Source organism: Aphis gossypii, chromosome 3 (genome assembly GCF_020184175.1).
Source record: "Aphis gossypii isolate Hap1 chromosome 3, ASM2018417v2, whole genome shotgun sequence".
Lineage (NCBI taxonomy): Eukaryota > Metazoa > Arthropoda > Insecta > Hemiptera > Aphididae > Aphis > Aphis gossypii.
The window spans coordinates 52162838-52179442 of NC_065532.1; the positions used below are offsets into that span (position 1 = coordinate 52162838).

Sequence of the window (16605 nt, forward strand, 5' to 3'; positions counted from 1 at the left end):
ATAAAAATACCAGAAGTTACGTGTTCATAATATTAACCTCCTCCTAGTAGGCCATACTCGTATCACATACATCTCACGGATTCATTATTTAAATGAAACCTGATCTCTTATATCTAATTTAATATAATAAAAAATTATGTAAAATATTACAATATAATTGTACCGAATAATAACTTCGTTGTTGACGCAAAAAACATTTTACTACGCGTTATTGTTTTAAACTATTAAAAAAAAATCCTAGTTGTTTTGTTTATTTAAAGTAGCTTACCTACTTAACCTTGATAATCCTTAATTTATTTCAATCTCCTATTTTAGTTTCTTGTATTGGTTTTAAAATAACGCGTTTGAACAACATTTTTTGTATTCTTTTGACGTTTTTAAGGAGTGCCCTGGACGTATTCTATATAATTGATTTTATTTATTTATTTAATATTAGTATAATATTATTTATTTATTTTATCAATATTTTAAACTACCAAAAAAAAAAAATATATAAAAATATCCAACAATTTCTAATGAATTCAATTTTTCGTCGTGATTCAAAAAATAACACTGATTATATAATATTGTATGAGTAGAAAATCGAACAAGAATAAAAACTTAAAAGAATACAATAATATCTCTAGCAGTTTACTTGAAAAATCCAGAAAAACTGAAAAGACGAGGAAGTCCATTATAAACAAACCTCTATATAATAACCGAGCTTTTTATTTTTATATCGGTGCTTTCGAGCGTAACAACTAATATCATTGGTCCTATTGACTCCTACCTCTTACCAGTAACAAGTTTTAGACCCAATCGTTTTCTAGTCTAAGACAAGTATATCACTGAGACGGCTAACTTATGACTATTCGCTCAAACCAGCTGAATGCCTATGGTTCTATAGATTAGTTGGACTAGGACTAGCACCACTATTACTTCACCTAAAGAAATGCGATCGCTGTGTCGAGATTAACTGGACTACTTATCACGTATTAACGCAGTGAATGGATTTTCAGTACCCTAGATCAGCACATTAATGCGTAGACGTCTCTACTAATATAATATGTGATTGACTATGATTTAATTTATGATGGTTAGTATGTGAGTAATTTATATTTATTTTTGTTTATTTTTATTATATACGTGATTATGTTATGTACTATCTCAATTAATACCTAATTAATTTTATTATAATATTCTTATAAATAATATTGCGATAATACGTATGGTAAGTAATAAGTATAATACGTTGTTAATAATTATAATAGTCTCCGGGCGTTAAATAAATATAAATTATAATAAATAAATTACGAACGACCTAAGGAACATGATATTATCTTCCTATGTCTTATATTCATAACAAGTAATATTTTTATACTTGATCAACTAACAAGTACTTACATATAATATATTATTATTGCAATTTACTATTACATTTGTGAAATTCCTTTGGATGTGCGTTTAGTGTTGCTCATAATTCACTTCAAAGGATTGCACATTTCTTATTAACTGCACGCGAATCATTTACTTTAGCAAATCGTACTTTGCACATACCTACCTCGCAGACTTACCTCAACCTCGTGGTTCTGACCGACTAGATGTACATTAAATAATAACCATAAAACCCGTGAAAATGAAATTGGACATCATCTTAAGGTGAAGGTCGTAACCGTTAACCGATAACATTCCGTGTAGCCAGACGCTGTGGATATAACTGGTTTTACCAATTTAGTAACGTTCCTACATCAAATAGGTACTGGTTATAAACCTTTCAGTCTATCGTAGGACTTTGACCGATCATCATCGTGCATACTATTATACCTTCCTCAACCCTTTTGAAAATCGCGGGAAATATTCATATCAATCATTTCCAGTATTTTTAATAAATCGAGTGTTAGATAATATTATAATTTCTTGGATAGGTATAATGTTCGTTATTAATTTACACGCAAGCCATTATTAAAATACTAAAATTTTTTTTTTATATTTATCTTAATCTTTATTACTCGTGACTGATGCAAACACGTTCATAATTGTTTATAAAATTCTTACTTTATGATTAACACAGTATTTTATAAGATAACAATTTAAAAAGTATATATATATATATATATATTATTAAATATTTTTAAACAAATTATGTTAAATTATATATATGTTATCTTTAGACAAAATAAATAATTCATATAAGACCTACTGTATTTCCGTTGATTACTAAATTAGATGTATATTATTTTGAATTTGTATTAACTTATACTTAAAAATACTTATTAAAACAACAGTGTTACCGTTTTCTTTTTTTATAATTTTGTAACATGTAATATATAATGATTATAATATGGAAAAATTCAAATAAAATTGAACTATTTTGTTTAGTATCACCAATCTGTGTTCACTAGTTAAATTTAAAAACTAAATCGTTTGTTAACGGCCAAGTTCTATAGTACAATAAAAAATCATGATAAAACCGACTAAACATAAAGATGATTCAGCTGAGGTATATGTTGTATCGCTCAAATCTAAGTCAGAAAAACCAAACCTGGATGGAGATCGGTTGAATATATTCCTATTAATATTACTATACATAATACAAGGATTTCCTATAGGCGTATCTACAGCTCTTCCGTTGATTTTACAAAGTAAAGAAACGATTACGTATGAAGATCAAGTAAGTAAATATGTATATATTAATTTGTTTTGTATGAAATTTTAATATTTTGAAAAGGGTTTAATGTACACTTGACACATATATTATAAAAAAAAAAATTAAGTTTTTAAACTTAGATAAAATGAATTTATTTTAAATATGAAACGTTATTGATTTAAGTAAGTATCGTAGTACTTATTCATTTAAAAGCTACTATATTGGATGATCCATTTATCAAACACACATTATTTAAAAATCTATACACGTTTTTTGAAATATTTTCTTAATTTCTAATCAAAACTAAACAGTTTCATTTAAATTATATATTTTTAATATTTTGTTGTAATTTTTTAAGTTTTTTACATTTTATTTGTAGTCTGAAGTAAAATATTTTTCGGAATATTTTAATCATAAAATTGAAATTCAGACTAGTAGCTTATAATTTATAAGCATTTTAAGTAGTTGATCAACATTTTGAGGGTACTTCACTAATTTGTTCAACTAAACTTAAAATGTATAACTCATTAACTACTCTGCATAATTTCAAATTTATGTATCAAAACACTCCAAAAAATATTCTGCTTCATAATATAAATTTTTAAATGTATGTTATTATTCAAAAAAGTAAAATACTTAAAAAATTATTATATTCAAAAATATTTTTAAAAGTATTGTTTTATTTCAACTAGAAATCAAATACAATTTTTTTCAAGCGCGTAAATACATTTTAAAACAATGAGTGTTGTTTGATAAAATAATTTCCCTGTAAATATATAAAAATTGTTATTATTAAAAAATAAGATAATGACAGGTATTAAATATAAAGTTTTAACTATTAATTTGAGTAATAAAGAAATGAGAATTGTGTCCATGTTTAGTTTTAATTAATTTTATCTAACATCTTAAATGGAGTATAATTTTTTTTTTTTTTACTATAAAACAAATCAAATAATATATTTTGAATAATTATTTAATTTATATAACCGTACGTAAAATATTGTTATTTTTTGTTTAATTTTAGGCAGCATTTAGTATAGCATTATGGCCTTATAGCATTAAGCTCTTGTGGGCTCCAATTATTGACGCACTCTATATAAACTCAATTGGTAGACGAAAATCCTGGCTATTACCACTTCAAATATTAATGGGTATGTAAATTAATTTTTTCAGTACATACCTATATAAGGTATAAAAATATAGAACGACAATGTTCATATGATAAATTAAAACTATAGTTATGTCCTTCAATATATCAACATAGAACATCATCTATATAATAATAATAATAACTGGCTTGCTTACAAATTATTTACTCTACAGTACCTGCAATATTTGTAAATTCAAAATTTATTAACCAACTTTTGGTATTAAACAGGAGTCACATTTATTTATATGGCCAACAATATGGATGATTGGTTGCCCGAGGTAGGAAAACCAAATCTTAAAATGATAGTGCGTATGATTTTCGCCGTTAATTTTTTATCTGCAACTCAAGATATTGCCGTCGATGGTTGGTCATTGTCTGTGTTGAAGAAGTGAGCATCGCAATGAATTTCTCTAATTTACAATACAATTTTAACATTTTCCTTATTTTATTTTATCTAGGAAAAACGTGAGTTATGCCTCCATGTGTCCTTCTATAGGAGTACCGATTGGAATGTTCATAGGTTCAGTTTGTTTCACTCTGCTGGTATCTGAGCATTTCAGCGTCAAATATTTAGGAGCAATTATCGGAACAGGAGGAGTTATAACTATGAAAAGTACAGACATGAAAATCAAATTTAACCCACACATTTTAAATATTATTTTACACAATATTCGACTTATTTTCGTTTGAGTTTATTTTTCATTATATAACTCGGTTCGAATTTCTTTTGTCTTTGTACGTACATAACTATTAAGTTTTTAATTTTTATAACTGTTGGTGTAGATATGATAAACAAAATATGTAGGTTTGTAATTATTTATCAGTAGCATACTTACACATTTTATTAATTTTCAATAATTTTTAGAATTGTTAGTTGTTTTTAAATCTTTATTTGCATTGAAATTCATTCAACAGCATGTATACTAATTAATACAACAAATATAGGTGCATTAATTTGTATATTACTATCTACACCTACATTTTTTCACCCACTGGCCTGTTTGGCATACAATTGATCAGCCCACCAAGAAAATTTAAATTGTGCCTATAGAGTATGGACCATCACTGTGTTTTACTGTTATGCTTAGCTTATTAGCTAATGATTTTTTTTCTACATTTTTATCTAACCAGACAAAACTCTTTGTTACATCTCTTATAAAATATTCATACATATAATACAACATTACGAAAGTTTAATTTATTGACATTTGTAAGACTAACTATCTTTTATTAATATTTAACACTTTAATGATATATTTGTAATGTTTTTTATTTGCTTAGGTTTTTTTAATATTTGGGCTATCATAATTTTGTTGCTCACACTATTTATTGGATTATTTAAAAAAGAAAAGTATACAAAAGAAGACGGCCACGAAAAAATCAGTGTTTTTCAAAATTATAAACTGTTGTGGGAAATTTTAAAGCTACCTCGAATTAAAGTATTGGCACTAGCGTTGCTTACGATAAAGGTGAATAATAACAATAACAATAATAATAGATTATATTCTCAAATCGTAAGTTAATTAAAACTATCTGATTAGGATATTGTAATATTATAATATTAAATGTATACTAAAGTGATTAAGTATATAACGACTTTTATTTTTAATATGTAAATTTAAACTTTTTTTTGTTGGTCTTGAAATCATATAATTTCTTCTTAAAACTACTAAGGCCATTAGCATTATATTTATAAATATATATGATATGCAAAAAAAAGAAGAATAAAAAATATAATTTTAAATTAAATAATTAGATATACTGTAATAATTGTTGATATTTTAGATTTAATATTTCGATTAATTTAAATTTAGAATTGTATTTATTTTTTTATTTTTACAATCCAAATAAAATATGTAGATCTGAGTAGAATTAAATGTTAAAAAAACATGTCAATAAACCACGGCTTTTAGGAAAAATCACTGATTCAATAACTATTTACATTAATTTACAATTTTTTAACAATATTGAAGACTTTAAATGTTCACTAAATATTTATTTAAGTATTTTAAGTAGATATTTATCATTTTTATAAAATATTTAACAATTGCAGATCATGATTTAAACCTTTTTATCCAAATTTTATTCCCAATCTAAATTTTTAATACCTTAAAATATATGGTTAGTATTACAATATTACATGTATAATATTAACATTTTGCATTATGTTTGATTATTATAAAAATTACAAGGCTGTGAATAAAACAATTTATAATATAAATAAATTTCATTCAGGTTTTAAAATAAATGAGGTACAAATTTAATTTAACTATTCTAAAATACGAAATTATATTTCACACATTTTCGTGTATTTTTATCAGTCCATATAAATACATATACCTACTGAGTTTTGTATTTTAAATGTTTTTATTTTACCTACCTTTATTAGGTTGAAAAATTATGATTTTGAATAAAAATTAATATCAATTTTATACTTAAATATGATACTATAAAAAAACATTGTGCATACATTTATTTTAAAGTTAGATTACTTTGTTTTATCAATTTTTTTGATTATATTTCTAGTACCTACTAGAAGTGGTTTGATTTAAATTTTGTCAAATGATTTGTACACAGATTTTGTATTTATTCGGCTTTTTACTAGATCACTCAAGCAAAATATTTAACGTTTGCATTTAAATATATATATAAAAGAATAGAGAATCGAAAAAAATATTTTTTGTCTATGGAATAATTTTCTTTTTTTAATTATTTAATTTTAAGGCTTATTAAATACCTATGTAACCTAAAAAAGAAGTAATTAAATGCATATATATATATTCAATATAGTAATTGGACATCCGGAAGTACATAAATTAACTTTCCATTTATTGGTCCAAACCACGAAAAAAAATAGAGTGCTCCAAAAGCAATAACTTAAGTATATTTATTCATATACAATTCTAATATTCTATGATTACTATTTATTCATCTTCAAGCAATATTATTACCTAATCGTTAAATTATTTTATTTGGTATATTTTGCATAAATTTGTATATTTTTGAATTTAATTAAATATTCTTCTATTTTGAGTGTATATTATTCATGTTTTTTAGTGTATAGAATTCACAACTCTGATAATAAATATAGCTGAAGAATCAGTTTTGACAAGTGAACACTTTAAAAATTTAAAAACGTAACAGTATTTAAAAATGTAGACACATATTGAATCAGTGGCTAATCGAGCTCTGAAGTATCAGTATTTAATTAACATATATTATAAAATATTGACATTTAATAAAAAGAGTGTAATACACAAGTGTTATTATAATAATGTAATATTTAAATATTTAAAATATACATAATAATTGAATATACTTTAATAGTAAATATTTCAGCAAATAATGATTTTACTGCAGACTTTATATTTATTGAAACGTTTTATCTTATTATTCTAGATAGGATTTACTGCAACGGAGACTGTAACAAACCTGAAATTAGTTGACGCCGGTGTACCTAAAGATGACATTATGATTATAAATTCAGTAATGTACGTAATTAAATTTTTTTTCCCAATGTTTATATGCAAATATATTACGAGTTCAACGCCAATGAGTTACCATCTGAAAATGACACCCGTCAGGTAAATAAAATTAGTTATAAGCTATCAAACATATACATAATTTTGTTGTTAAATATTATAGCTGAGCATAATTATTATATTATTTTATTTAAATAATGCACAATAGTTTAATAGTTATCGAAAATATTACTATAACGTTACGTCGTTACATAGTGATTTACGATTGTTTTTTTTTAATTACGAAAAATATGAACACTATATATCGTTCCATTATCACTGATAACTAAACTATAAGTTATTTCTAGAATGATATTTCTGCCATACCTCATATAACAATTTGATTAGTTGAAAATACTATGAAAGAAATACTATGATTCCTACTCATACCACGAAGGCCTCTGTAATTATTTGAACATGTACTGAATATGCGAATATGAATTGCAAAATTTCTTACAATCCAAGGTTACATCTGTCAAACACTAATATCAAGTATAAGTTTGACCATTTTTACGCTGAAAATAAAAATCTTTCCGTTTGAATACGTAATATGTTAATTAAAAAAAAATCCTAATAACCTAATTCATTTTAAGATAATAAAGTACTTAATTATTCATATTTAACTATAATAATAATTATAGATTATAATATGATGGTAGAAATTATATTGCAATAATATATGTATGCACGACATATGTAAGTAGTATGTAATAAATCTTAGTTGCAAATTTACGGTAGTATAAAAATATTATTATTTAGAACCCGCAGGACTAATAGAAAAAAAATCAATTTTTAATACATTTTAATAAAATTCAAGGACAGTTAATTATTTAAGACATGATATATTTTAATAAAAATTGATAATTAAATATAAAATGTATACAATAATCTTGTCATACCAACAGAAGTAGTACAAAGTTACTATAATTTAAGTCAAACTTTATGTATTATGTATGTACCTATACAAGTTGATTGATATTCGCTATAATTATTTAAGTTTATAATCTATTATACTCAGTACATTCTTATAGTAATTAAAACGAATCGATTTTATCTAGATAATATAACCTCTACAAAAAAAACAATTATTATGAAATATCTTATTAGTTGGTGTAATAAATATTTAAATTAGGTTTATGCTAAAAATACACTTCAAGTCCGCTGATCTTCACCTAACCATTCACTCAAACATCATATTACGTAATTCATAATTTTTTAAATTATAGTTTGGTTTTGATCTTGAAAAGATAAATCCATAATTTTACGGTAATCAATACAAATTGTAAAATACCATTTAAACTTTTATGAACACTTCTGATTTTTTAACTTATCTTTCTATTCTCAAACCCCTATCCGTGGACACATTACGAAAATATTTATCTAAAACTTCATGCAAGTTAAATGTTACGTGGCTAAAATAAAAAGCTAGAATATAAACTAAAAATGTGATATTTTAGTTGTATTGGTACTAACATTTATACTTTTGGAGGAAGCTTATCAATATACGGGTTAAGAGAGCTTGTCTAAATCATCTTGAGTGTAATGAGAACAATTGAGTAAAAATTATTTTAAGAATCAAATTAGTGAGCAAAAATATAAATTTAATTTGTGAAATAACGATTTGCTATAAATATATTTAGCAATATGCATCACTAATTTTTATGTATATAATTATTGTATGTTGTGCCGTGTCAATCAAATAAAATTATATATTATTTTAACAAAATATTTTCCAGGTTAATTTGGGGTATTGTATTCGCTGTATTGGTTTATTATACACCAAGTTTAATATATAAAAAAGAAGAATTTGTTACTATACCGTATTATTATTATATTATATTAGGATTGGTATCTACTATAAGCGAGGTGAGTTAATTAATCTATAATACTTCTTTGGTATAAATATTCCTTTAATTGTATCATTTTTAACTTTATGCACCTATATTGCTTAATACTAGTTTTAAATTTTATACTATTTATTTGTTTTCTATTATTTAAATGATACAAATATGTTATATTTCTAACTATATAATATTAATAATATATAAATCGAGGTAATACATGGATTATCATTATTTCAGACAACACAAATATTTTTGAAAATATTTAAAAAAATAACTTTAAGTAATTATAAAACCAAACTTTTAGAAAAAAATAAATTTTTTTATCGTTATCATATTTTAAATAATAATAATATTTATCAACAATAAATAAAAGCATAAAATAAGCATACATGAGATTCTCCAATAAGAGTACCTCGTATAAATAACCTAAGCCTGTTAATTTTTAATTTCATATTCCTAAGCAGGATATTATTCAGTTTGTTTTAGTTATTAGTACTCATTTAAAGTTTAGATGAGCGGAGCAGGCGAAACACATTTTGAAGGATTATACTCCACTGCGTTCATTAAAAATTTAAATGCTTATAACTCATAAAAATTTGATTTTTATGCTTACAATTATTTCAAAAAATATACTGCTCTGGAATAAGGAATTAAAACTGAATTTTGTCATGAAAAGTAAAAAAAAAAAATAAAGCGATAAAAAAAACTAAAAATGTATTTGTTTTTTAATAATGCTGTTTTAACAACCTTAAATTTATATTAAAAAAAAAAGTTTTACGCTTAATTGTACCTAATAGATCACACGATATGATAATATATTATTAATTAAACAATAGCATAAAAAATTACGAGTTATGAGAAATACAAAATACTACAAAATTTTGATTTTTGTTTTAGATGTTGAGTTTATTCTTGATGCTGACATTACTTGCATTCTTTTGTAAAATAAGTGACCCTCATTTTGGTGGAACATATATGACACTATACAACACATTTTACTTTTTGGGATGGTTAATACCGAATACTTTTGTTTTGAAACTAATTGATATTTTGACTTTAAATGAATGTTCAAATGATGCTCAAAATACATGTTACACAAAAGACTTAAAAAGCGTAAGATTTGTTGACTATTTTTTTCAAACAATAATTAACTTAAATGCACTTTAACTTTATAATGAAGAGAAAATCTTCAAGTTTAAGTATTGTGTTTATTTTTAAGTAAATTTTTTTAATCTGTTTTTTTAGCAATGCCAAGCAAATGGAGGATCTTGTGAAATTTATGTGGACGGATACTATATATCAATGTTCATATGTACGACTCTTGGGTTCATTTGGTACTTTAGTTTTAGAAATATCTTAAAAAAATACCAATTAGTTGATCTTTATCATTGGATGGTGCATGGGAAACAATTAAGTAATGAAGAAGTAAACGAACCATGTATTATATCCTCACAGTAATTTCATATAATGGCCATATTAAATACTTAGAAGTCTAAGTATATTTTAAATATTATAATGTATATTAAAACATTTTGGTTTTAAAATAAAATAAAAAAAATCATTTACGTTCTTACGTACACTTAAATGATTGAAACATATAATGCTGCAACAGTTTTTTTTATATTTTTTTTTTCATAAATGATTATTATTCAAACCGGTTTTTTCTATTTTGTGTGTAGGCATTTAATAAAATAAACCTTGATAGACACATCTTCCTATTGCACTTAGATTTACCCATGAAAACAGCTAACAAGTGATCTAATCTTATAGGTTTACATAATTTAATACTACGATATTATGTAACTTGATAATAATAATAATTAATATTTCTATGTCGTCGCCTTGATAAGATTTCCCATCTTAATAGGAAATTAAAAAGAAGATTACATACAATACATTTGCTGAATATAATCTATATATTATGGTAATGAGATTATACGGAGGGTTGGCGCTAAAAGTGTAATGATCAACTAGAATATTAATTACAATTTAAAAAAAAATGGTATAAATAAAAGAATTTAACTATTTTTTTATTATTGTTTAAACATAGGATATAAAATGGAAAATGATCATTTGACTTCTCCCACATTTTTCCTAAATATTTTGATTTTAATATCCGATATTTCAATAGCAATAGTACCTAAACCTTATGCAGTTAGTTGAATTATACGATAGCTACTTATATTAGTGACTACAAGATATTAACTACTATAATACTTCTTCTATGAATGTCAATAAAACACTCCTTTAAAGGTACCATACAGTGTGTGTAGTTTACTTTTTGGAACCAAACAACCAAATAACATAATGGCCCAAAGCAATGAATCTCGGAAAGAAATACAACGTTGTAGGTACAAGTCAATGTTCAATTCACAAATTACTAAACTAAATAAACCAATGCTATAAAATATTGTGTATTTTGAATAAGTGTATATGTCAGCAGACAGGTACGGTATATGTTAATATTTAAAGTTTTTGAAAATTATATTACTTTATACAACTCATATAAGCTATATATTATATTGTTTATTTAAAAAAAATTAATTAACAATATTATAGAGAATGCTAAAAAATATTTGTAGAATGATAGCAAATTCAGACTAAAGTAAATAATAATAATTGATAATTAAATTATTAAAAGATAATATTATAATACTCTGTCCGGTGAGAGAACACGCTTATTCTGTGTATCTCAACTCGACATCATGCCATTGAAATGTACTCGATTTTATTAATGGATATTTTTGATTTTATAATTAAAAATAAAATAATTAAACGTTAGTGTTTGATGTAGGTAAGGTATCATATAATATTTAAATTAATTAAAGGTATATATTTATAACAAGAGAGCGTATAACAACAATAATGTTGAAATGAAAAATGTCCAAGACACGTGTAATACATAAACATTATTGTAATATTAAATTGATGAAAAAAAACCATCACTGACGTTAATGTCACCAGTGACCATTTGTATTTCGTATATAGAACACACCTTTTCGACAAACGCTATCGGCAAGTGAATATAATACCACATTGGCCGACCATTCACTTGCATAATAAAGATAGATCGTATAGTGTTTTTTTAAGTAGATGAGTAATTAGCACATATAATATTGTATACATAAATGCATAATTATTAGAATGATCAATGAAATGAAAATAATTATATAATTTTTTTGACCGAGAGCTAGTCAGTCCGGTAGGTAGTAGGTATTTAAAATTTGGTTATCAAGTTAGCATTGTACCTTGCATCTAACAGGTACCTATTTGAATATTATAGCTTGTATACCATATGCATATATGCATACGTATTAGTGCAAAACGGGTTTTCAAAAGTAGTTCTATTTAAATAGCTTATTGTGGTACTAAACATTTTTTAAATGTATATCATAAAATCCACCCTTGGTAAATACTTCGTTTAAAAAAACTGACTATGCCAGTACTCAATGACCCATCCGTGTTATTTAAACAACAAAATATTGTTTAGATTTTTTAATGTTTAAAACATACTTCAATTTTTTTTTTTAACTGTTATTCCAATGTTATTCCATTTTAAATATCAAACAATTAACCATAATTCCTGGTATTTTATGGGTTGCAAACTATTATAGTAGTTGCGAACGAATTATTCAGGTCAACATTATAATAAAACAATTACGGGCACGAGTTTCGTTATTATAATATTAATTGCGGACATCAAGTTAATAAAAATCACGCGAGTTACTACTTGCTGCTCTGCCGCTTTGCACTTGATACTATTGCTTACCTTCTACAGTGTACAAATGATCGTTTTTCAATGGCTACGTGATTATGTTCAAGATTATTTTCTATTTGAATATCATGAGTATTAAATTTTAAAAATATATATTACACGTCTTTTTTGTAGATGCTCACCGTTGAATTTTATTGCACATGATGCGATGAAAACGGAACTTAAAAACTATCGATCGCACGTAGCTATTTTTTTTCTACACATATTATAATTATAATTTGTAATAAAGGTTATCGTTATAAAACTGTCGTTAAACTGATTTAAAATATTTTTGATGGTCTTCTGCTCATCTAAAAGCACCGATACAATCTTAATGCTGATGAATAATCAGTCCGATAATGTCAATCGTCGATATAAAACAATAATTGCTCAACGTCCGCAATCGTTATATCAAAAATAATAGGTAATAGGAAATTTGTCCACAATTCGTATACTACCTTTTAAGTTTACGTCCGCTTCGAACATGGTTTTTATTACTTTGTCCGCAATTAGGAAACACAGATTTTATGGATTCTGCTCAGACTAATATACATACGTACAATACACATATACAGTTACAACCATAAGTGTACTCAGACTCTGGTTTTGGGGCAGCATAAGGATACAAAGGACCGGTTTTCAAATTTTTCTTAATATCTTGTCTAATTTACCAAAACCACTAATAAAAAATTTAACGACTGCAGTAAAAAAAAAATTAGAGGCATCTGTTGTCCGAGTGCGTACATCTATGGTTATTAGTTACATATTACATATTACAATATTATAATTACAAGTTTTCAGTACAGAATATGTTTTAGAATCAGTCAATTTTATATCTTTTTTACCTAGAAATATTCAACCATAGAAATAGAAAAGGGAATACAACAAAGTATATTTTTATAACATTTATTTCGAAAGAATTGTCATTAAATATTAAACTATTTAAACCATCTTATTCATATCTGTCTAGTAATTCGTTCTAGTTTTTAGCTATCATTGACTAACATATCATGTTACTAACGTATCATTCACAAAACAAAAAAATTGGCCCTTAAAATATTTTAATGTTAAATAAATTGTTATTGTGATACATTCCGTATATAATTGTATAAAGATCTACAAATAAATCGGATTTGATAATACTTGCGAATGTTTATAAAATAATAACAAATTTAAATTAAATATATCAGGATAAGCGTTTAGCTTATCTGTTTAAAGTATCTTACATTATAAAATGATATTATCTCATGTAGGATTGTTGTCCCATAATTAAAGGTCATATTGATACACCAAATTTTGTATAAATAATCCATAAAATTAAGTATTTTTTGAATTTAAATTACAATATGATGATTAAAAAATAATTTATTTCTAATACATAAAATATTCATGAATAAATTAAAAATATATTTTGACTTAAACTTGAATCTGTGTTTTACTTGACATTTGTGCGGTTACTTAATAATCGTATTATATTTTCATAATTTTTTAAAAAATAATAATATTCCCTTCAAAGTCTGAAATACTACAGTAGTTACAGTTGAGTATGTAGTGTTGCGCAGTTAAGGCTCTATTTTTTATATGTAGTATTTTGTTTAAATATTTTCGTGATCATTATACTGGGGTTTTTTTTTTTGTTTTATGTTTCAAATTGACAAAATTATTATTGTTGAGTTTTAAATATTTTAATTAAATGTGTTTTCAAACTATGTTTATAAAATTTTTATTACTAATATATAAGTTTTATAACATTAAATTATCGTTGTATAAATAAAATGATTACGAACATTGGAACATGTAATTTGTTAAAAAGTACCTATTGTTCAGATCGTACAAAAAAAAAAAAATAAATATTTTTATATACTAAATGTATTATTAACACAAATAACATACCTACGACGCACCAATTCAATATTTTTATTTTACAATATTACAGTTATTATTCTATATTAGAAATCGGAAATAAAATCTAAAAAATATAAATATATATAATCTGGTATAAAAATTGTCTAATATTATATAAAATAATAAGATATATTATTATAAATATGTGAACGCTATTTTTCCTAGCACCATTTATGTATTTTATTATTTTATTGATAAACTGTAACTTTTTAATTTATTTAGTTTATAAATACCATTTGCTATTTATAATTTATATACTTGACAGGCACAAAGTGATATATATATTTTTATTTCTAATTCTCTTAAAATTGTTTATAGTTTTTTCAATTTATTTAATAGCTAATTCTATAAGTGTTATTTATTTTAATGTTTATTACAATTAAGATTGTTCAATAGCGTACCGAAAGACGTGGAAATGTTCCAACTCATTGTTGGTAGTACGATTTTGGGTATTCGAGTAAATTTAAAAAATTAAAGTTAGTAATATGCTTTATAACTTTAGGTATGTATTTTTTAGTTTTTTCTAAACTGAGTAAATATCACAATTTTGTATTTATTATCCACACCGCTCTGATTCAATCAAATTAATCTAAATTTAGTCAAAATCTAATTATGACCAAATAATAGACGATCAATATTGTAGATACATCAACATTCAATACAGAGTAATGGTTCGTTTCGTGTAATATAAACAAAGAAAAATTAAACTGTTGTCAATCGATGTTAATTAGTATTACGTTTATGTGCATTTTTTTATGTATGTGATTTTATTATTGAACTTACTTAATACACGTGGATTAGGCGTACGTCGGAAAACCACAATAAAAAAAAAACGAGCTATTATGCGTAATAACTACCTCATGATTTTATAAATGACATGTCCGGTAATATAGTGTTTTAGGATTGTTATTCGATATAATATCTAAGGTGGTGTGAAAATGTACACAATTTTACTTGTAAAGTAAATAATAAACTGTTTCTCCATTGTACTGCAGCCATTGCCGATTTGAATAGTTTATCTATAAATGTAGACATTTAAGACAAGTGAGTTTTAGTTCATGTTTTTTTTATTTTTATCAGTAGAAAACATTTAGTAAGCTGTTGTCGCACAAATACCATTTCACTACAGCAATGCTTGTATTGTTTATTTACCATACATTTTAGTTGATAAAACTTAAATACTTAATAGCAAAATAAAAATTGCTACAAGCTATAATGGTAATTATATTATTACAATGGGTTTCTATGAAAAAAAAATAGTCTCAATGAATTGTATGAAGAAATTACAGTAATTTTCTGTAATCAGTGGCAACTCTATATAAGCATAATATTCATTTTCATGAGTAAACAATTCCTGTGTGCGCCCTTCTTTAGTTCTTTAAAATGCGAATTTTGTAAAATCTTTTCATAATGTACTCTTATATTGTGAAACGAAGCCACGAAGGTACTGCCAAAATGACTAGTACCTATCTATAATATTATAATAATTTATAGACTACATGTCTATTCTGTCAGTCAGAATAAAGCAAAAACTTTAGTTATATAATTTTATACAGATTTTTAATTGTTTTTTTTCATTTGAAATGGAATATTTAATTATTGAAACATTTTTTTCATCTGTTCATTAAACAAAAAAAAAATTACCAAATTATTGCATTATTTGGTTAAATACTTACCTATTTTATCAATGAGATATGTTAATTTTTATAGGTTTTTAAAAATTATAAAAATTGAATTTTCACCAACAATAAAATATTGGTGGTTCATAGTTTTATTTAATAACAATTAAAAACTCATGTTCTTTC

At 24.4% G+C, this 16605-nt stretch overlaps 1 protein-coding gene across 4 annotated transcripts; it reads left to right on the plus strand.

Moving 5' to 3' along the window:
- Positions 1-873: 873 nt before the first annotated feature.
- Positions 874-10752, plus strand: LOC114119250 (acetyl-coenzyme A transporter 1-like). 4 transcript variants are annotated; one of them, XM_050204052.1, is made up of 10 exons: positions 874-1083; positions 2359-2650; positions 3651-3777; positions 4005-4164; positions 4235-4389; positions 5058-5245; positions 7176-7360; positions 9034-9163; positions 10039-10254; positions 10387-10752. In XM_050204052.1, the coding sequence occupies exons 2-10, from the start codon at positions 2441-2443 to the stop codon at positions 10597-10599; spliced, it is 1584 nt and encodes a 527-aa protein (XP_050060009.1). In that variant the 5' UTR covers positions 874-1083; positions 2359-2440; the 3' UTR covers positions 10600-10752. The 4 variants fall into 4 exon arrangements, with proteins under 4 accessions (XP_050060009.1, XP_027836552.2, XP_027836553.2 ...); XM_027980751.2 differs by having other exon boundaries at positions 874-1075; XM_027980752.2 differs by lacking the exon at positions 874-1083 and adding an exon at positions 1407-2076.
- The last annotated feature ends 5853 nt before the right edge of the window (positions 10753-16605 follow it).

What these genes read in the sequence shown, in the direction of transcription:
- LOC114119250 (XM_050204052.1), top strand. Translation starts at nt 2,441, where the DNA reads ATGATAAAACCGACTAAACATAAAGATGATTCAGCTGAGGTATATGTT. An exon ending in ACCACTTCAAATATTAATGG is followed by an intron (nt 3,778 to 4,004) that starts GTATGTAAATTA and finishes GGTATTAAACAG; the next exon opens with GAGTCACATTTATTTATATG. An exon ending in ACACAAAAGACTTAAAAAGC is followed by an intron (nt 10,255 to 10,386) that starts GTAAGATTTGTT and finishes CTGTTTTTTTAG; the next exon opens with CAATGCCAAGCAAATGGAGG.